Here is a 24,086-nt window from a genome sequence, read left to right on the forward strand (position 1 = left end):
TTAGTTGGTATGTATTTTTCATTTAAATTATTTTTATGACATTTTGATGCTTTTATTATTGAAAATTTGGTACTATTATATAAGTTTTTGTAATTATTTTTACTTTAACATTTTAATATTTAGTATTTTAAACCATTTTAAAGGTTGATAAATTTTAGTGTGATAAAATTTAACTTATAAATAAAAAAGATTTTTTTTTCTTCTAATTTTATGTAATTTTATTATTTTTTTAAATTATTTTTTTAAACTATTATTTAGACTTGCAGATCGCCGTTATCCGCGGGTTTTGGCGGCCGAATACGGACTTTAAAAATAAATCAATTTATTTTACGGACTAGACTTATCCAATCTGTATAAAATGCAGGTTTTAAGGGCTGAGCCTTAAACGGGCCGGACCGATCTGTATACCTACTCCTAAACATAAGTAATTGTAAAAAAAGAAGCAAACATAAATATTTTTTTAAAATTAAACAATACAATAATATAAAACGGTCTGGCATGCACTGTTCAAAAAAATTATTTTTAAACATAAATTATATTTTAAATTTAAAATAAATAATTTATATTATGATACATAATTTTTTTTGATAATTTATTTTTAAAATATTAAAATTTAATTTATAAATAAATATAATAAATAAATAAAAATTAAATAAAAGGCTAATTTTTTTTTTGCATAAAAGATAAAATATGAAATTCACCCCTTTAATATATAAGGAGGTATTAATAAGTCTTTTTCATTTTTTTAAAGATTAAATATGTTTTCTTTATATGAATTTTGGTTTATTTTTATTGTTAGTTTTTGAATAAATTTTGGTTAATAACTTTTTTCGATTTTCATTTTTGATGTTTGGACTTTTTTCCTTGTTAATATTTTAGTCTTTAGCTTTTAATTTTTTTGATGTAAAAAATTTATTCAAGAGGTATAAAATTTATTTAAGGACTAAAAATAAAATTTTTTAACGAATTAAAAAATATATATATATATATATATATATATATATATTTTTTTTTTTGTTTTATTTATTTATTAAGTTATTACCTTTCTCCTTGTTCCATTCCACTCCCGTCAGCCAAATAAAAGGGAAAGGGTTTTGTAAAGTATTGCGTTTGGTGGCTTTCCGTATACTGTTGAGTTTCGGAGGCAAAGTAGGGTTTTGCGCATCTGTGAGAGAGACAAAGATGGGAAGAGAAAGAGAGGCAACGAAAGTAGCTTACACAGTGGAGCAGCTTGTAGCCTTCAACCGATACAATCCCGATATCCTTCCAGATCTCGAAAACTATGTCAACGACCAGGTTCATTCTCCTTCTCTATTCATCCACGCTTCACAATTCGATTCTCCTTCTTTTTTCCCCAAAATCCGAAACCTAGCTTCGTAAGCCATTGCCGAATAACAACTTCTGTCTCTTGTTAGGTTTCATCGCAAACTTACAGTCTCGACGCGAATCTGTGTCTTCTGCGCCTCTACCAGGTAATTCATTGGTTTAAATGTCAATTCCTCGAGGGAGGTAAGTGATTAGTTACGAGTTACGACTAACAGTTTGTTTATCCGTTGTTGCAGTTTGAACCAGAGAAAATGAGTTCCCAGATTGTGGCCCGCATATTGGTTAAGGTGCGGTTAGCCGATTGTATTTTGGCTGTAAGTTATAGGAAGCATATGAATGTCATCATGGCTCAAATCTCTGTTTTGTTTTTTTGGAACAGGCTCTCATGGCAATGCCAGCTCCAGATTTCAGCCTTTGTCTCTTTTTGATTCCAGAACGCGTGGTATGATTCTCACAAACACCTAGATATTTGAATAATTCATGATTAGCGTTATGTGGATTTGAATAAGCAGGATTTAATAGTCTCACCTGCAATTTTATGTATTTTGCTAGGTTAAATCTGGAATGTTTTGTGGGGGTTTTTTATGAGCCCTTGTTAAGTATACCAAGTCGAATAAGCAATATCGAGTATAGAATGAGTGAATAACTTTAGTGATAACTATATAAATTCAAGCAAAGAAGTAATAGAATATTGATTTTGTCAATTCCTCATGCAAATTCATTCTCATACATTTGACGGATATCCACTTCGTAAGCCAATCAGTTCCTCACTTTCTCAGTTATTCCTCTGATTATTGATTCAGATTACTAATTCACCAGTTCTATCAATTCAAAAGCAGAATAACAAGCGCAAAGGGATTTAACAAACCAATGCCAACCATATCAAGAGCCTAAAAAATTGACGTCTAAGTGTAGCTAATAAAAAAGCATTAAGATAGAAATAGACTTGTCAAATCAAATGAAAATAAATTTAGATTGGTAAACAAGATCCAATTACATCTAAATCAATGTCCTAATAGGAAAGCTTAGTTACAATCCATGAAAGAATGAAAAGAAAAATGGGAAGGGGAAGAGGAACCCCATCAAGGTTGGTTGTTGGAGAGAGTGGCTTCAGTCTTCCAAAAGAGGCTTCCTTCTCCTTCAAAAGACTTAATGGTGTGGTGTCCTTCCCTTGAGTGAAATGAGAAAAAAAAATTTAAGTTGCAGAAAGTGGGATTCTTTCAAGTTCCAGTTCAACTCTAAATATCTCTCTTTTGGTTTTGAATTTTTAAGTTTATCTGTGTGTCTAACCATATCATTGATCGATGCATTTCCTTGTTATACGTTGTGTGACATTTTGATTTTGTTTTGGATTTTTTTTTATTGAATCTTAGCAAATGGAGGAGCAGTTCAAGACTTTGATTGTTCTCTCTCACTATTTGGAGGTAAGCATCAGCTTTAGTTTCTCAAGGACTAAGCAGTCATTTGAAATTAGAGATTAATATTTGCCTCTTCAGACAGGAAGATTTCGGCAGTTCTGGGATGAAGCAGCAAAAAGTCGACATATAGTTGAAGCTGTTCCAGGTAATTATATAGTATTAATTTATAAGCTAAATTATAATTTAGGTCTTTTATCTTATTTTTTAGATTCATTTTGGTTCTTTATTTATTTTAATGTTCATTTTGGTCCTTTATCTTTTATATTTGGTTCAATTTGTTCCTTTTAAAACAATTATCATTTTCAATTGTGATACAATTTTGAATCAATTTTTGATTGATTTAAGATGAGGAACTTAAAACATTAGATTCATCTATATGAAAATCATAAAATACAATTGACATTCAAATCTAAAAAGACTATAAACATAGTGAAATTTGTGTGAAAAAATATATCACATGAACAACTAGAACATAGTGTGAAATTATATTTTTTGAAATTTTTTATTTTCATCTTGAATGTAACACTTTTGATTTGAATTTTAATTGCATTTAATAGTTTTCATACAAGTGAATCTAATGAGACAAATTTAAAGTTTTGAATTAGTTAAAATGATTCAAAAGGACTAAGTTGACCTTAATTTTAGAGATGAAGAACCAAAATGAACATTTTATTTAATAAAGGACCAAAATGAATTTAAAAATAAGATAAAGGACCAAAAGTATAATTTAACCTAATTTATAAAATGATAATTAGCTGTTATGATTAATAAACTTTGAATGTAACCAATAGATTTGAGTCTGAAAAATAATCATTTGAACACCTTGTTGCTGCTTTATTTCATCGTGCTCAATCTGGTTAATTGGGTCTTGTTGTGAAATTAAGCATATATTATCTGTCTAGCCATACGTATTATACAGTGCAAATTTTAACCAAATATTGGCATCTATTCACCTTTTCTGAACTAATGCAATCCTTATAATATGCTGCTACTGTATCTTGTGGCTGATAATATTGCTTTTACAGAAACAAGTGGGGATTTTAACTTGAGCTTGATGAGGCCTTTTCCCCTCCTTGTTTAGTTTTGACACTGATTAAGTTTCGTAACTTCATTTTTCCCCCATTAATTCTTGCTTATACTAGCGTAATTGTAATTTAATTGCAGGATTTGAGCAGGCAATTCAAGGCTATGCAATTCATGTCCTTTCCTTGACTTACCAAAAGATTCCTAGAACTGTGCTTGCTGAGGTATGTTTGTTTCTTTGTTCATTTGAAGCATTGATTCATTACTTGGTGATATATTTTTTTCATCTGCAGCTGCTAGCCCAAAATCTAGTGCATTTATTCCCTTATTGCTAGTTGAACTCATGTTTAATGTGACTCATACATTACGAATACAACACTTGTCTGCTCACAAATGTAATCCTCCATTGTGTGTTTTTAGATGTTAAATGGTTCTTGAAAACTTTGGCAGCTTGTTATTTGCATTTTTCTCGCTGTTTGTCAGAAACAATTGAGTCAAACTATTGACAGCTATTCTGGAGTCTTTTAGGAGCGGTTGATTATGTAAAAGTGTTTTTTTCTGACTCCGGTTACTTGTTTGAGTCAGACCGGAAATTAGTTTCTTATATTGCTTTGAAATATTTGATTATTAATTCTGCATTAAACTTTTATAGGCAATCAACATAGAAGGATTATCTTTGGACAAATTCCTTGAACACCAAGTAGCCAACAGTGATTGGGTTATTGAGAAAAGCCAAGGCAGGGGACAAGTCATTATCCTTCCTAGAAATGAATTTAATGACCCAGCTTTAAAGAAAAATGCCGCAGACAGTGTACCATTGGAGCACATTACTCGCATCTTCCCTATTCTTAGTTGATTTTTTTCTATGGTAGACTGTCAATTTTCTTCCCTGAGATCAGTTGGAGCAACATGTTGCAGTCTCCATTCGCCTTGGATGCTTCAATTTGAGAATTAGTGGACAGCTATTGTAGTTTTTACTTATGTTTTGTATTCCTTTCTTAAAATTATTTTGCTTTGCTATGCTTAATTATTCGTTGAACATATTACCTGTTCTCTTTAATGTGTCTATAAATTCTCCGGCAAGTTTGGTGAGGGTACGATACAAGATACATACTAGGAGTTCATGAATAATTTGAAATAGGAAGAAGGAATAGAGTTGGGGTTAAGGGGTAGAGAAAATTTCACTTATATGGAAATACTGGTGAAAATTTAAACTCGAAACTTATGCTAGTGGTAAAGGTCACTAAATTGGGACTCTTCATTGTGTGTTGAATTTTGTATTTTCATTGTACGGGTTTTTATTGTAGAATGTGTAAGAATAATCTTGGATGTGGATTAACAAAAATATATAAAAATTTAGTAAATGTCAAATTGTCAAAATGTGTCCGAGAATACGCTTTGATATATAATTACAATTTTGAAAAGTTAATATTCAATTTTGAAAAGTTAATATTTAAATTTATCTTTCCAATGAAAAAGGGCGTGCAATGAATTGTAATTCAGTGGTTAACAGTATGTTGATTGTTTGGATCAAATCAAATAGTGAAATTGTAAACTCATCTAATTCACTGTACGCTGCAAAAAATTACACTAAAATAACTTGCTTGAATAAACTAAAAAATCATGCAGTCCAAATTAGACTTGCATATTCATGTGATTTTATTTATGAAATTAGTATAATGCTAGGTTATACAGGTAAATGTTTATAAAAATGCATGACATTACTAAAACTTGGAAAAGTAAATGTTTATAAGAATGTATGCATATACTATCTATATTGCTCATATATCTTGCTAAGACTTTTTTTTTGTTTTTCTTTTATTATGCATTACATTGAAAATACAAATAATACTACAACAGATGTGAATGAGTTCAAGGGATGGATAATAAGACATCGATTCTATATCAATATTAGGTATAGAATAGAAATGGGTAATTTCCAAGTCTGGAATGTGAGAGCAAAATAACCGTAAGTTAGAGGACTAGGTATGGTATAATATACGGTTTTAATTATACATTTTTTAACTTTCAGAAATAATATATAAAGTAACTAACCTATCAATTAAAAAAGAAATAAAAACTTTTCAATGTTTGTGAAATTAATGTATAATCAAATATGCAATATAAAAAACTGATTATCAAAAGTTCTTTAAGCTAGCTAGTACTAAGATCAGTCAATTTATCCGATACCAAGTTGATGTTGTCAGATACTTAAGTGAAAAATGTAAGTCAAAGTCTCACTCTCCCAAAGCTTATCTCCATGCATGGCTATTTTTTTGGACCTTAATGTTGCAGGGTTCCAAAATTGAATCTTGGCTTATAATTTCCATTCCTAGGATGGCCTGTATGAACAAAATCTTAAATTTAAATTTTATTACCCTCGTAGAATATACAAAAATAAATAAATAATGTGCAAGGTTGTACATGATAAAAACTCTTCATAACAAATAAATATTTTTAAATTTTAAACTATTATGATGTTTATATGTAAGTTATATTTTATATTTATAATATAAAAATTAAATTCTTAAATAAGACCAATTTTAAATTGAAAAGGATAAACTATTGAAAAAAATCAATTCTAAGATAAAGAAAAAAAAGAAAAATAATTTGAGATGATTTTGATTAAAAAAAAGGCTAATTGTAAAAATAATATGAAATGTAGATAATATTGACAAATGTTAAGAATATAAAGAGTGTGAAAAAGGTGAGAATTTGAAGTTAGTAATTTAATTTATAGTATAGGGGGGAGAGAGTTAATATTTTAATGAATCAAGCATCCAAAATTTTTAATTATTTATTATATTATTCAAATTTAAATCTAAATTAACTTTTATCTTAAGTACTAAAAGCAACACTAAAATATTCATTGTTTCCACTCAGTACCACCGCCTCCATCACTATACTAAAATAAATTAATTCCAAATGTATCGAGATAATATTAAAAATTGTTGGGTTTTTCTTTTTTTTTTGTATTATTATGCATCACGCATCAAGTAATATACAAAATACAAAATTTTATATAATTCAAATATTTATTTTGTGTTGCTCTTCTTATTGGACTTTGATAATGTGTATCATAGGCATAAAAAGAACGTTAATATATAGACATCGGATTAATTAGATAGTGACTCATGAGCATGAGTTCTATATTATACATTATAACAAGCAAGTTATTTAAAAGAATCAATTATCTACAATTCTAAAGTGAAGCTCCCACAAGCAGGGTAATAATATTTACAAAAAGTACACCTACTATAACTGCTGAAAGAAGAATGAAAATAGTGAACTCCAAGAAGACAAAAACAACAGAAAAATAAAAATAAAAATAAAAGGAACAGACAGCGACAAATTTTACAAGCAGTTGCTATGCACTATTTTTTACTATGCCTTGAGGATTTGACTGAGATTTTCACAACAGAATTACGCTGCATGTCAATACCAAGATTGGTGTCAGGATTCTTCGTAGATAAGCATGAAGCCTACCCAAATGCCTGATTCACCCGTTCTTTCTCTCTAGTCTCTTCTAATCAGATCTTAGACCAAGCCAAAAAAATGTCAATTATATTAGTGCAAAAGATCATATGCAAACTTCAATGGCAAAGTGTCTGCCCATAAGTCACCCACTGTACAAAAGTATCTGGAAAATCCTCTGATGCATTGGACCGCGCATCACCATAGGATAACTCGGATTCAGTTTGCTCCCTTCCCTGACAACATTACATACAGTTAGTGAGTGAATTCTGCCATACAGTTAGTGAGCAAAACCTACACTTGGTAGACCTAGAATATCCTACTAAAAACTCATGTTAAAAAACTACATATACTGCATCATTGAATGAAAACTAGCATGTACATACAATTAAGTATTCAATATATTAATTACATCATATTCTTATGTATAAATGCACAATGAATCTATAGACATGAGGAAGTTGTGAATGTGATAATATATTTATACAGATTAAATATGTTTTTAGTTCTTGAACAAATTCTATTTGATTTTAGTCTCTAAATTTTTTTACATTAACAAAAAAATTTGCCCGCAAGGCACTAAAATGTCAACAAAAGGAAAAGTTCCAAAACTAAAAGTGAAAATAAGAAAAAAATTTAGGGTAGTAAAAAATTTTGTTCAGTGACTAAAATAAAAATTGACAAAAGTTCAGAAACTAAAATTATATTTAATCCATGTTTACTGTATCAGAAGGGGTGTTACCTTCAGGCTGGAACCCCCCAAATCACTAGTGGAGGCAGTTGTTTCTCCTACTATTATTCCATTGACAACATTTTCTGAAGAAACTCCGGCAATTGGAGAGTTGGTGATTGATGACCTGCATTCAATAGAAATTTGCTTCCAAAGTAAACAAAATATTTTCGGATAAAATAAATATATAACACCAGAAAGAAGGAAAGAAACACAGGAGAAATTTTGCAGACAATTGGAAAGAAGTATAGGATATAACCAAGACAGTGATATTACCCATTAATTGCATAGAAAATTCAGTTTCTGTATAAAAGTATTACCTCTCGAATGGCTCTTCTTCGCATGAATTTCCTGAAGAAGATAGCCAATCCAGGTCAACAAAGTTGGAGCAGCTGAAGGAATCCCCGTGATCAGAATAGTAAATATGTTCACTTTCAATGCCGCGCTCCCTTTGTATATCACCAAAGAGCTGTCTCCGAGGCATTGGGGGAGTGTACCTACACAAAACAAAATGAATTGTATATCATACACATGCAGACCCAATGGAAAAAAATAAAACAGAAAATGGCAGAACATGCCATCCTGCAAGCAGGCAACACAAGTTTACAATTTATATCAGCAAAAGATACTCATTGGACATTTTAGATAACAAATTTACACACTTTATTGGGCATTTCAACATACAAATACAGACAAGATTAAGAAAAGAGAGGACCATCTCAATCAGAATATATTTTTTCCCATCTTCCAAAAAATATGTATCATATAAAAATTCGTATACAGTGACCTCTTTGCAAAGAAGATGAAAATTTTCTAGATTAAGGTGACTAATAAAGGCAGTAAAAAAGACAGATATCGGATAACATGGGATTACTGATAATCTATTGCCTCCTGTATCCTACACATTTAAGTTCACATTAATACAGGACACAAACCTTGAAAATGAGATGTCACTCTCAGTAGTTGATATTTCTGGTGATGACTCACAAAGACCCTTGTTTCCTTCTCCTGATCGGTCTGGTAAGCCTTGGCTTGGGAATTTTTCGTGCCTGGCCTTTGGGGCTGACATTGGTGTAGAACTATCATTAAGAATGTTTCCATCTGAGAAGGATCTTTTGAAAAGTGACCTAAAAAACACAATTTCATAGTTAACATAATAGAAGCTTAGACAGGTATTTTCCGAGTACAAGGTTCAAGTCACCATCGTATTTGCAGCAAGCCCAGAAGATTATGAAAAATATCAACAAATACAATTCTAGGAAGACCTAAAGTGCACATTTGTTGAGGGAAACATAAAAACCAAACGTGATTTTGTCTGTGCAAATGATGGCTTTGGTTGGATGATCAGCAATGATGGACTACATATACTTCAGAGGTGCATTTGCACCCCTTGATTTTAAAATAATACACGTGTCTTGAGTTATCAATTTGTCTCCTCTAAATTTATAATTTGAACCTACTGTCTCTAATTTTTCAAATATTGCTAATTTTTATCATTTATTGACTAGTTTTGAGCTTATATTTTAATCTCTTTTCGGTTCACTTTTCATTCTTAATGAATGTTTCTCCTTTTTATGTAATATTTATGTCTTTATACATACATATATATATATATATAATTATTTTTATTTTTTAAATAAGATGCTCCTACTGATATTCGATCCCTCATGATACAGTATCAAGATTATGTGTAGTTAATCACAGGCTGAATCTGAGATTGATTTTGACAAATCAAATTTATTGTATTTTATGTATTTCCTTATTTTAGTTGATTAGGTCTATCATCAAAGTTAATCTAAATATTTTAGTTCCTTAATTTATTGATTCACATATTAAATTCTGATTGTAGAGAATTTGACTGGTCAATCCCCAGTGTGGCCAGCACCTATATATTGCACTGCTATTCCTAAATTATAAAATATCAGAATCACCATATGATGCTCTGTTTTTCTAAAGACAAGAATAACAATGTTAAGAATTTATGGCGTGTGTGTGGTCTAATGCAGTCCTCTGGCCTATTGGTTGGAGAGAAAAGCCTGCACTTTCAAGATGTCTCCCTCCCCTTACATTTGTGCTATGAATTGGAGTATACTTTTGGCCCCTCTTTAGTGTTCTACTCATGGTTGCAGTTAAGATTTTTCTAACATCCTTGCAGCATTTTTCTCACCCAATAATATCTTTTTTAGAGAAAAAAGAAAAAGAAGCCATGTCTAATATGCATCATCAGACACTTAATATTTGTGCTGTTGACTATCCCATACCTCGATATAGTACCCTAGTGATCCAAACTCCAAGTACAATCCGTTAACTTGGAAAGTAACCTTAATTGCAGTAACCCCAAGCCCACCTTAGTTGTGGCCTCTTTGGAGTTGCCTGAATTGCAGCCTCAAGGATGGTGGTCTAGTCCCACACCAACTAAAGCTTATAAAATTTGGGCAATCTTTTCCTTACAAGACAGTTTTGTGGAGTTAAGCTAGGCCTTAAGCCAAAATTCTAAGACAATCATCTAAATACGTGATACTTGATATACATACCAAACATGTCTTAACACATACTAGGCTTATTCTAGCTTTATTATCACATACTACTTTAAACTAGATGCAGGACAAAGGGGATCAATACTGATTAAATGTTCTGTAGAAACTTTAATTATTTTATCTTTTTGTTATTCAATTTACTTCAAATAGCTTGGATTGGATCTACTGTAAGGGTTAGGATTGGTTTCAAGTTGGGATTTCTATCCTATATTAAAAGGGGGTATTGAGGTTGCAATTTGCAATGGGTAAGGGGAATTTTCTGAATAACAAATAATTATTTTCCATCTCCCCCACAATTATCCAAAAGATTATCCCTCTATAGCTGTGCACCCCATCTCTTCACCCTGTCTTCTCTCCAAATATATTTTTTTGTGCTTTTTTTGGTGCTTCTCTCCAATTATTTCTTTAATGCAACGATAATCCCTTGCTCTTTTTGACTTGCATCAAATTTTACTTTATATTTTGTTTTATGGGAATATCCATGAAAGTGTTTCTTTCATAGATAAATATAGAAAATATGGAAGGGGAAGGTGGACTGTGTAAGTTCCAGACAGAGAAAAACCCCAACACAAGATCTTCAAAAAGGGACTAATGCATGAAGGTTCAGAAACGAAAGGTATTTTATTCCATAATTATATTCAAGAGAAATGCTAGAAACACACTCTCTAACACACTCTTCTTAACACATTCTATCTTATTGGATAAAATTGAAAGAAAATCACAAAATTGTGAGTGCCACAAGTTATTTAATGAACTTCTATCATGATTTTGTAGCTTTAAATAAATTTTAATCAATAAGAGAGAGTGTTAGGAGTGTGAGAGTGTTGCTAGAACTCTTCTGTATTCAAATACCTTGCATCGTCATCTCCATGTCTTCCTGTATCAAAGAGCTGATCTGAACCCAACTCCCACAGAGCGGGCTTACCCTGCTGTGGCTGAAAATGCCCCAGGAATCTGCCCCAATAATAGAAAGATCACCTCATGATTAGAAGAAGAGAATCATAAGTTAAAATTGCGAACACATCTTTACAAACAGAATATATCACAAAAAGTACAAGTTGCCAAAATAATATCACAAAATATAGGACAGAAAGACTTGCAGAGGGATAGGAAAGATCTGCCGTATTGTCACTGTTTTGATAGTTTTGCAATATTTGAGGCTTCCTTATTCTACTGTGTTATCCTTATTTCCATTTTAAAAAATTCTTGTCCAAAACAAAAACTCCAGACAACATGAGAGATAGAGACAGAGTAGAAAACAATCAAACAAACCACATTGATTACTAATCCTACTGTGTCATCCTTCTTTTCATTTTAAAAAAAAAAAAAAAAAATCTCTTATCCAAAACAAAAACTCCCCATAACCGAGAGATAGATGGAGTGCAGAACAGTAAAAACAAATAAACCAGATAGCAAACATGCTATAATCCAACCACTGGAAATAATATAACTTGGAGGCATATAGAAAAATAAGAAAATGCTTGACTGTAGCACATACACATTGATTGCATCCTGTTTCACAGCATCCATGTATGCATTGCTGTAATAGCGTTGAAGAGTCCTAAAAAACTCCTGAGACTGTGTTGCAGCTCTCCACTGGCCCCTCCTCTCGGAGAAAATCTACATAGAAACAAAGGTATTGAAAAAGACCATCAGAAAAGGGTAAAAAAACACGTTTACAAATGTATGGTGAAGACTACAATATAAAGTGGAACAAAGCAGGCAAAAAATAAACAATCATCTAAAGATTGACAGAGTGGATTAATCAACCATTCTCAATAAAGCAACATTAACTCTACTATTATTTTAGATAATTACTGATGGTCACAAAGTCATATTTGTAGATCTTATCTATTAGTGATACATGGAATCAATATAGGATATCAGAGCATTCTCACAGTACCAACAAGAAAGCTAACAAGGCAATTGTATGTCATCCAGCTCAAAGCCTCAAACAGCATAATTAGAAAGCCATGAACTGAGGTCCCCTTAAATATTTTTGTTTGGGAGATAAATAAAGAGGTCTACGTTCTCTATCCCCCCAAAAGAAGTTTGATTATTATCTTACCATCACAAAGTTTAAACCCAATGATAACATTTATTAAAAACAAATTTATTCAAAGGTAATTAAGAAAGAAAATGGAGCAAAAATATCAGTTCTCAAGTTACATTAGAATATGCAAACTAGCAATTTTAGTAAGCTGCAGAGTTGCAAATCACCTTGTTGTGTGCAGCAGAACCACCATACTGATGAGCAAGTGTATCACCCATCCGCTCATAAAACCTCATTAAATCATCAGCTACGGGATCATCAAGATCAATTTTTGGGTGATCAATAACTCCCAGAGCGTGGAGCTGATGACCAAGAGCAGCCAACCCATATGCATATTGAGCAACATTTGTGCGATCCAAGCAGTCTATGCAGTTGGTCCTGAGCACCCCCCTCTGCAACTTGGGAGGTTTGACAGAATGACTTTCATTAGCATCATTGTCTCCTTCACTGGGTTTCCTCTCTAAATTATTAGCATCATTGTCTCCTTCACTGGGTTTCCTCTCTAAATTATTAGCATCATTGTCTCCTTCACTGGGTTTCCACCCTGAATTATTAGCATCATTGTCTCCTTCACTGGGCTTCTTCTCTGAATTATTAGCATCATTGTCTCCTTCACTGGGTTTCCTCTCTGAATTATTAGCATCATTGTCTCCTTCACTGGGTGTCCTCTCTGAATTATTAGCATCATTGCCTCCTTCACTGGGTTTCCTCTCTAAATTATTAGCATCCTCATTGTCATCATTGACTTGTCTAGTAGGTGAAAAGGTTCCCTTATCAGCATTGCTGCATGCAAAACATAACATTAAAGTAAACAAAAAATGCACGTGGAAGAACTTTAGGTATTTCCTCTGGGCATCAAGCATTAACTGCTTTTGTATAAATATTGTTTGGCTTATTCTTTGGAGAAGTTTATATCATTGTTCTCATCTAAGATATGTTTAAAAATATAATTGAAGATTTAAAACACATGAAAAACTTACTCTGTAGTTGGCCATTTTAGACATTCTTCTGGTGTCAAGGTTGGTGTTGCTTGGCAATAGAAAAAACCTGTTAATGTCAATGCATATGCAGCCACTTTGCCAAGAAGCTGCAAGACATTTGCAGATTTGCTGGAAGTGAAATATAAGGCAAATCAGTTAAATCAGAAAACAAATTGTAATTTGCTAAAAAGGATAGAATTATATAATAAAATAATCAACCTCTGAAAATGTTTGTGCAGATCCCAATGAAGGAACCTAAGTCTGTTCTCCTCAGATAAATCTTTATTAATGAAATCTATGGCATTAGCAAACTCTGCACGAAGTATGGACTCACGAGGCTTCTTCTCATGGGTCTGTTGGTTTAAAAAAAAAAAAACGTATCAATCACCAAGGGTCTTATACAAAAATGATACTGGTGAAATTATAAGGTTTAGGTAGTAAGGAAGGAGAAAAGGAGAAAATACAGAATTGAAACAGTAGGATATTGAATTTCTAAGGTGTATTACAATTTCATACAAAATGCTAACGCAGTAGTCCTATATATACTAATACTAGACCCCTTATCCTAATTAAATAAGGGAAAAGGTAACTTAAAAGGAACATAAATTCTTCTAAACCATCATGCATCATTCTCTTCCTCTAAATAGTATGTACATATTCCAATAAATCAAACATAAAACAATACAGTCCATCAGCAGAATTTCCACTTTGTCATTATTATATCACCTTTAGTTTATTTTAACAAAAAATACAATATAAAACTAGTCAAGACATAACCAATTACAAATTTACAACATTGATACATGTCAACAGAACCAAGATACAACAAAATTGAATGTTTGGAAATATAGATGATGTAATAAAGAGGGGGGGGATAAATTCATTTCCTTAAAATAAAATATATAAAAAAATTACCTTTATTAAATTCAAAATAATGATAGGATTCCCATATCTTTTGACAAGGTTTTCAAAGTGAAGTCTAGTAGCTTGATAATTCTGATCCTTCTTTGACACTGGAGAAAAATAAGTGACTACATAAGCAAACATATGGGCATCTTTGAATCAAAGTAGAGGAAAAAAAGATAAAAATAACTCTGCTAGTGTTACAATATTTGTGAAATGGGAGGACATACATATAATATCTGGTTTAATATTTAGTTTTGAAGTTTCCTGTGACCAGAAAAGAGGGATTGAACCACGGTTCTGGATGATAGAGCTAATTTGGATGGGAAGACCTTCTGAAACATCCTCAAAGACTATTTGTTCTGTCTCAACATCATTTGCTACTCTTCCTTTCTCATTAACACCTCGCCTCAAATACCTAGTCATGATAATCAAATAAGTGAAACCATGAATTTTACACATGATTATTACAAATACATATTACATAACCATTCTTTCTACCATATATATCCTTCAAAATTCAATATTTTATTGCTTGCACTTTGCTTCTTTTCTTTAATGTATATTTCCTTACTGTGCCAGAAAATCTTGCATAATGATTGCTTTCAACTTTTCACTCATGATAAACTTTGTGAAGCCAACAAAAGATTTTATATACAGAAAAGATTGTGTAGTCTACCACCTCACTTTTCTTTTTAATGAAGGCAAGTCACAAGTGGGCTAGGCCAGCTGGACTTAGGGGCAGTGTTGGAAAAACAAAGTTCAACAATGGTGGGTAAAGAAAATATGTAAGTGAATATAATGCGGGAGGTGCCAAGTCTAAATGGCCTTGGGAATTTTCCACAAAGTAACAATTAAGCACAATCCTACAGGAAGACCCACCCATTATCCCACATTACAATACTTGGACAGAGGATAATTTCATCATCTTTCAACACCCAAATGAAAAACACAGAAGCATACAACCATAAGAACGTGAAAGATAGATAATTACATGCAACATTTCCTATGCTATACTAATTCTATATTCAAACTGCATAGACAGTGACAATTTAAAACACTTAAAAATAATAAATAAATAAAAATTACTGGAGTATGACCATATGGATCAAATCCTCAACACAAGAAGGATAAAATCAGAGATGGCACTTGATAGACTGACTAGCTAATTTTGCACACAATCAAATTATAGAACCAGATACCAAATGGACAATACGCAGCACATATAATCACAATGGAAAATGATTCAATGGATTTGATGTGTTTGAGAATAAGATATGGTGAACTTTACAGACCTAGTGCCAGCATAATGACGTGATCGTCTTGCAATGAGTGTAAGTATCAACTCCTGTCCAGATATCATAAGTGTTTCCTGATGAAGCCACCAGATAGATGTCAGATATTTAAGATCAGGATCACAAAATTGCTTGCAGTAAGCAGGAACAAACAAGATACTTAACAAGATTAATAAATAAATGAATATAGTATCCAACTACACATTTGGAGTAATTTATCTTCACCTGTTTAAAAAAGCCATACACTAGTGCAACTGTCCATATAGTATTCTGGAGGTGATTCCTAATTCCTCGAGTTAAGAACTCATTCCAAACAAACATGGTCTCATAAAGAACATGACCTGTCTCATTATCACACATGTTCCGTTGAAGACTACGCATAATGTGGTATGAGTAGCTGAAAAAGAAGTCCTTTGTTAGGTCGACCATGCATAGGAGTCTCTTGTACCTAAAAAATCAACGAAAAAACAATAATATAATTAATACAAACACCAAAAAACTATGTTTAAATTCAATGACAGCATTAATAATAGGAAGTAGGAACCACATAGTGTTTCTAAATTTTAACAAACTATCATAAACACAGTCTAAACTAATTTTAGGTTCTACACTTCTACTCACAAATCGGTGTGCTTCTTTAACATGTAACATGTATATTTGAGTCAAACAGAAGGGAAGTAATCATGTAATTTTAGCATTCAACTTTCCACTAACTTCTATATTAATTTTAAATGTTTATAAACAGGGGATAATTGAAATAATTTTAAAATTGGATAATGGTTAGAAACTGAAAAACAATTAGAAATCCAAGTAATTTAAAACAAAACAAAGTATTTTCTTGTTTTACATAGTTAAAGGAACCAGTGGGAAGAAATCTACATCGAAATGAAAAGAAGCAAATCAATATTAATATATAATTTATAACATATGCACATAGAAGCTTTGCATCATTTGGGCTAAAATTCAGGTTTTCCATGATACATACAATTGATATAATATGCAAGATTGTAACCTGTTTTCATTTTTAGAATTGATGTTAGACCGAACCGAAGAGTTTGGCAGTGGAATCATCTCACTCTTTGAGACAGCATATACTGTATGGCCACATATTGCACCAATTTGCCTCCTTTTTGTGATAAGCAGCATGTAGTACGGCCCCAGAAATTTGATAAACCCTAAATACCAGAATAGTATATCAAGATAATAGCTCACAATTGGTCAAAAAGCAGGTAGACAAAGACATTATGGATTTACATACCAACAATTCCATAACAAGTTGTAACAAATTTTAGTCCACCTGTGGACTTGTTACCCTCATGTATCCGTCTCAGAAGATCAGAACATTCACTTTCTGTATATGTGGTGGAATCTTCACGCAAATTTAGTTCAGAAGGATCTAGACGGTCAATCTTTAGTACTCTCCAATATGTCCTGCTCTTGTCCCTTCCTATCATGTAAAAGTTCTGTGGCATAAAAATAAATGAAAAAGTTAAATATTTTAAATATAAGAAAGGCACAAAAAACACTGCAACAACAACACAACAAGAGACTCAAATTTCTCAAATGGTATGTCCCAAGGTTAATATACACATTAGAATACACAGGGCTGATAATTCATACATCCAAGCATCTAAAGCATGATGAGAGGCCTGAGACAACCCACTTCCAAAGCTAAGATAAATGACATATCCCATTTAAGATAAGAAGGAATTATGAAGCATCTCCACATAGATGCTCGGATGCAAAGGCATAAAGATTTAATTCTGAAGCATTTCACAAAGGCGAAAGCCATGTATAAGAATGTTATAGGAATAGGATTAGAACTTCTTCAACACATGAAATGAGGCTACCAAGTAGTCCTTTCTACTTTGCCAAACTAATTCTTATATTGTAAAGCAATGAATGTAAGGAAGTTCAAAACACATATTGAACTCCATCATCAAGCAAAAAATCCAACACATTGGATGACTAGCTGATCAAAACATTCAAAATAAGAGCCAACTTTGAAACAATAGTGCATAACTAAGATAATAAATGCACTAAAACATGTTATGTATATAACACTCTCTATGAATATGAACAAGGGATGCATATCCAGTGAGAAGTGAGAGGGGTTGATCTTGACCATACAACCATACATGGATGGTCAAGATTAATTTATTCAGTTTTAATCTTAACCATCCATTTGAATTATTAGGTGTAATCTGATTCAACGTCTCACACTTTCATCCCTTATTTGATACCCTTACTAGGAACAAGCCAACAAGTGCATTCATAAAACTTTTGACCTACAGTGAAGATTGAAATTATCCACAAATATTTTCTGATTCCTACAACACAGAACGAGCAAATCACATGACAAAATCAAAGAGATCCCCTAGTAGACAGCAAACTACAACAACAGTAGAAAGAAGAATAAAAAGGCATTACCGATCGAGTCTCATATAGCCTAAATTTCTGCATACAGACATGGGGAGAAGGGGTTTGGTCAGAGGCAGGAGGAGAGTGACAAGTTTCATTCTCTGACGATGCCATAACTTTCTCTCTGATACTTAGATCCCCCGAGCCTCAGGCTCAGGGAAACCACCAAATGGCATGCAAAGAGACACACAAATCACCAAAATTCAGAATCACCGCAATGCAAAAAACCCACAACCCAAAAATCCAAACTCATAACGTGAACTCTAGGCTGCTTCAGATACAGCATTATTTCCCAAAACTGATTCCAAATTATTGATCTCTCCCCATCCTCTCAGCTCCACCCACAACCACCATCACTGCCTTCACCTCTCTGCTACAACCAACACCGACCCACTATTCATCACTCCACCTCCCACACACCCAGATCGAAAAATCGCCACCCCAGGAACAAAAATTGAGTTTTTTTTATAACGAATATGCGTTGGTGCACTCGCGCACAGAGAATCACAGCATGTGGGTATTTTCCAAATGGAATCTTTTCTCGAACAAGATGCGATGAGAAGATCGAGCAGAGAAAACTGGGCGAAAATTGAAGAGGAAGAAGATTTGGGAGGTTCGAGAACGAAAAGGTTGGAACCACGGGTGCAGGAACAATAGCTGCTAATTATTGATTCAATTTTTTTATATAAAAAAAAATGGAGATATAGTTTCGATTTTGTTTAAAAAAAATCTGATTTCTCTCTCAAGGAAGGCTCAGATCCAAAGAAAGGAAAGAACAAATCAAAACCACAACGTCAAATTTGAATAAATAAATAAATTTAAATTCAATGTGTGAATTCTACGACCACACATTGAAAATTCGAAAAAAAGAAAAAAAGAAACGCGTATATCTGGCATAGGTTTGTTAAAATTATTGCTCTTGATTATTCATAGTAATGTGTGTTGAAAACGTAATTAGTAGTAATTAAATACGTAACTAGTTATTATCTCTTATTTTCTCCTCACAAATTCAAATTAATTTATTATTGATATTCAACGACCGACGTATATGTGAAACGTGTCATCTAAAATTAGTTGGTGACGGCTACTTGAGAAGATGAAAATGAAATTACATGACAAGTATAATAATTATTGTCCAGGACGGCAATACAATAATGTTGCTCTAATGTACACACTTTTTTTCCAGTTTCCTTATCCAAAATTTATTATAACATTGAAATGTATTTTTAGCATTAAATGTTACTTTTTTATACATCGGTATCTCAATAATTTATTATTTATTAATTCTTTTTAACTTTTAATAGTTTTATAGTTGTACTATAATGCATATTATAGAAGTAATTGATAAAGTTTAACAGAGCTATTATATATAAAAAAATTATTAAAAAAAAGAGTGCTTATTAGAAGGGTTTATATGTTTTTAATGATTTTATGTTTTAGTTATCTGATTAAAGATGTCTTTAATTTAAAAAAAATACATTTAAAGAATGATAATGCATTCATATTTACATCTATATCTAATTGGAAGGAGAACCATATCTCCAGATGTATTTTTAGATATAGAGAAAATATAAAGATTTAGTTTATTTACTAGCAGTTTATGGATATTTTGATATATTTAATACTAATGAAAAATTTAATGCTACACTAAATATTTTTATTAGATTCAATGTTAACGAAAATTAAAAATTGGTTAAAAATAAAATATAACTATTTAATAATAAGTAATGAAAGTTACTTTATTTAATGTACATCGTAAAATAAATAAATAAAATATGTGAGAATTAAGGGAAGTTTGATTTGTAAGCGTTACTATTAATTTTTAAAAAAAATCGTACTATTAACTAGTAAAAATCATAATAAGCATGACATTTAGTGTAACTATTATAAAAATTAAAAAATATATATCATATAATAATTCAGTATAAAAATCATCTACCAACACATTAATAGAATTTTTTTGTGAGTGTGTGAACATTAACAGAATTTTTACTTCATCTGAAATCATCCTTTTGTTTTGGACTTGGACCTTTCTAGATTTCAATTGTCTCCAACAAAAAGAAGAAAACAATTTTTTTTTTTATACCGCACACATCATTCATTTCAATCAAAACATGCTTATATGCTAGCCAATATTTTTTTAAAACTACTCAAAACTATTTCAATCAATAAAACATGTTATTTTTAATATATATTTGTAAAGTGTAAACTCAGCATTTAAGAGTGGTGATGTAATGCTCATGATCAAATGGTGTGGGGGAAAAATGATTAAAAAAATATATTGAAAAATGTTGATACGAGTTAACTTAAGCGATTAAGAATCCACTACAAACTTATTTTGTATAAGTTTGAATCCTTGTAATTTGTACTTGTACAATAATTTATTGAGTAAGTCTCTACCAATAGTTTGTATGTATTTCATTAATGCCATGTCTAGTAATGTTGGAGGTGTATTTTGTCCTATCACTTGTATACATAAAAATATATTGGTAATATAATAATATTTTATAGTACTTAATAAATTTTATATGTTATGCTGATTATTTAATAATATTAGACTATAATAAAATCTAAAACATATTTTATGTATACATATATATATATATATATATATATAATATAATATAATATAATATAAGTGATACTTACATTTTCTTTTTACTTTTTTAAGATTTATTTACTCTTTAAGTTATCCCACGATCATGATAATTATTATATAAAAAATAATAATAAATGGTATTACAATATAAATCATTTTAAAAGTGTTTAAATGAATCATATATTTCATATTTTTTTTAAAAATTATAAAAATAATTATAATAAAAATTGAACCTAGATCTTTAATTTTTTTAATTATTCCATTCTCATCCCACCCAATAATTTTCATGTAACTCAAACGACAAATGAAATCGTGATAAATTTATTTATTTTTGTTAGTCAAGTTTTCATAATATTCAATTAATGATTTCTTAAAGCACTTGATGAATTTTTTAAAGAGGATGTCATCAAATCATCCAGGACTTCTTATCTCGTGGAATTAGGAAATTGTTACATAGAAATTTCCAATGTTGAGTATATTATTCGGTTATCAATCCACATGGCTGAATACAAAATGAATAACAAAAGTGAAAATCAGATGTGAAAATAAATATCATATTCGAAAAGTAAGCTAAAAAGTCTGCTTACAATAGTAAATTTATTCTGTTTCACACAGTTTAATATTTTTTAAAAGGTAATTTTTTATAAATTAAAATTAATTTATACATTATAATTTTAAGTTAATTTTAAATTTATAAGGTAAAGTTATTTAATTTTCCTAATTATTTTTTAAATAAATACTTGTAGAAATTTTTAAAATAGAGTCGATGAGTCAGAATAAGATTAAAAGTCATAAGTTTTTTTAATAAACATACTCCGTGCATTATTCCAAAATTAAAAATTATAAACTTTAATTTTTTTTCAATATAATATATATAGACTCTTTCCCTTTTTAATTAAATTCTTCTGAGATTTAACAATAGGAAAAATGCAGCCAATATTTATTACTATGTTTTTAAGAATGTGACTTTTCTCCATACAATCATAGGATTAATCTTCATGAATCATGCATGTGACCATAATCAATATATATGTATAATTTATGGTCATATGATTTGATTATTCGTTATAAGGTGACTTTGATCAATATGAACACGAGGCCTAAAGTCGATGAGAATGGGAACATTGAACCAAAGCAGGAAGATGAGCTCAGCATAAGACATCGAGACTAGAAGATACCATAAAGCATGGCATTTATTCTTGCCATGTGTTTATGTGATTCTTCTGTTCTAGACCAATCTAATAATTTGATGAATAGTACAACTTAAAGGGGGAAAATACTAATCTCACCACAAAGTTAATTGTGTTTGACACACAAAAATTACTATCTATTCAATTATTCTTTCAAGACTCGTACCAAACTCATTGATACGATTAGTAAATATAGTTTTCATTTTTTTTTATATATGATTTGATTATTTTTTATTTATTATGACAAACCATTCTCTTTATCATAACTTTATTTTTCTTTTACATTTTTTATTTTATTTGGATAATTATAAAATATATTATTCTTACATGTATCAATCTTATATATAAAACATAAATGACTTGCATGAAAATATTTTTAGATTTTTTTTTTGACAAAATAATTTTTAAGAATTCTGTTAATCTCATATTTAATTTAAATTTTATTTATTATAATTATTTTATAAATTTAAATTATAATTTTTTAAATAAATTATCAATAAAAAATATACTATAATAAAAATTATGTATCATAAACTTAAAATAGAATTTATATATTTAAAAATAATTATTTATTCAAAATTTAAATATAATTTATATTTTAAACATAATATTTATTTATATACATTATCTATTTTAAATTTAGTTATATATATATATATATATATATATATATATATAATCAACATATACATCACATTACATCGACTAAAATATGTAAAATTTCAAGAAATGTATCGATGAGTGATTGCAAGAAATTAATGTTTTTATTATTGGAAAACTTGGTCGATCTCTTACCTATAATAAACACTTAAAATGTATACTATTATATATATATATATATATATAAATAGTTCTTATTATAACTACTTTTGAATATTATTTTTATATAGATTTTTTTTTCTCTACTGTAACGACTCGTTATGACCGTCACACTGCGAAACAACACAGCTCACTGTTGAAATATAAACTAAAATAGTATAATAAGAATATTTACAATATAAGTTGCTAAACAAACAACAACAAAAAATTCAATTATACACAACCAAATATGCTACTATAAGGTAGTCCACAAAAGAAATATTCACTCCAAGCACCTCCTGTGGTCTCTAACAGTTATCTCCCGACTTATCCCTGCCCTGCTCTCATACATCGTATGATCATCACAATCCAAACCACATGGAAACATGCAAGGGTAAGTTAGAGAAAATAAATATCTCATAATAATTAAATATGCAACACAATAACTATATAATCATCTTCACATCCAACATCATTTCAACTTAATTCCAACACATTAAACGCTGATCAACACATTATCAACACATATGTTTAAAACATGTAACACAAACCACTATACAACTCATCATAATAGTCACCATATTCAACACAACAACGAACAACACATGTATTACATACCTCTCAACAACACATATTTAAAAGTAATTTACAACATAGGTAATCTAGCAACGCTATCATCATCATCATACTTGTTCAACATACAATACATAATAGTAAAACAACATATGAATATAAAAGCAACTTGTAACACAATCTCACTACCAACAATAACAGCTCATTTATCATGCAACACACAACACATAGACAACATACATCTCGACAGCACCTTCACAACACATCAACACATACAACTTATATCATCACAATATCAACTCATCAACACATATGCATTATCACACATTTCAACTCGAAGATCTCCTATAGCACAGGGTGAGCAGCTTAAGTGGCTAGGTCTTACTCAACCAACAACACATAATCGTTTTAGGCTTGCTAGGTAAACATCAAATTTGGATAAAAATCCACAACACGATAATAGTTTCTCAGACTTTGCCACTTAAACAACGAAGTATAGTACTATGTCAGGATAAGACAACCAGGTTTAGGCCTACCACGACATTAGCTAGCTCAACTAAGCCATATATGAGATTAGCCTATTGACTATCCTCAAAATATTACAACCCTCCGATAATCGGTTAGGAACTAAGCTCCCGACTTCGTACTTTACTCAAATTGGCCGCTTGTAATCGGTATAGCTCGATGTTAAGTCTCAATTTTACCTCTTTTTGGATGAGACTTATTGAACAAATTCCACTCATCCTTTGAACCATTGCAATATAAT

The 24,086-nt window shown here is 30.7% G+C and overlaps 2 protein-coding genes across 2 annotated transcripts; one reads left to right on the plus strand and one right to left on the minus strand.

The window, feature by feature from the left end:
• Positions 1–1,059: 1,059 nt before the first annotated feature.
• On the plus strand, positions 1,060–4,808 carry EIF3K (eukaryotic translation initiation factor 3K). Its single transcript, XM_020371302.3, has 8 exons — positions 1,060–1,296; positions 1,416–1,472; positions 1,563–1,613; positions 1,706–1,768; positions 2,700–2,750; positions 2,823–2,889; positions 3,909–3,991; positions 4,420–4,808. Exons 1-8 carry the CDS (start codon positions 1,183–1,185, stop codon positions 4,621–4,623), a joined length of 690 nt encoding a protein of 229 aa, XP_020226891.1. The 5' UTR covers positions 1,060–1,182; the 3' UTR covers positions 4,624–4,808.
• Positions 4,809–6,883: 2,075 nt separating this feature from the next.
• LOC109809219 (phosphoinositide phosphatase SAC3) lies at positions 6,884–18,907 on the minus strand. Its single transcript, XM_020372467.3, has 16 exons — positions 18,170–18,907; positions 16,998–17,202; positions 16,752–16,914; positions 15,965–16,187; positions 15,740–15,816; positions 14,675–14,862; positions 14,457–14,554; positions 13,761–13,894; positions 13,542–13,670; positions 12,729–13,344; positions 12,007–12,128; positions 11,361–11,462; positions 8,907–9,098; positions 8,292–8,468; positions 7,984–8,098; positions 6,884–7,477 (listed from the first exon to the last, which is right to left on the minus strand). Exons 1-16 carry the CDS (start codon positions 18,272–18,274, stop codon positions 7,361–7,363), a joined length of 2,763 nt encoding a protein of 920 aa, XP_020228056.2. The 5' UTR covers positions 18,275–18,907; the 3' UTR covers positions 6,884–7,360.
• Positions 18,908–24,086: the final 5,179 nt, after the last annotated feature.

The sequence above is a fragment of the Cajanus cajan genome, chromosome 5, assembly GCF_000230855.2.
Source record: "Cajanus cajan strain Asha chromosome 5, NIPB_CcT2T_4, whole genome shotgun sequence".
In the NCBI taxonomy this organism is placed as follows: Eukaryota; Viridiplantae; Streptophyta; class Magnoliopsida; order Fabales; family Fabaceae; genus Cajanus; species Cajanus cajan.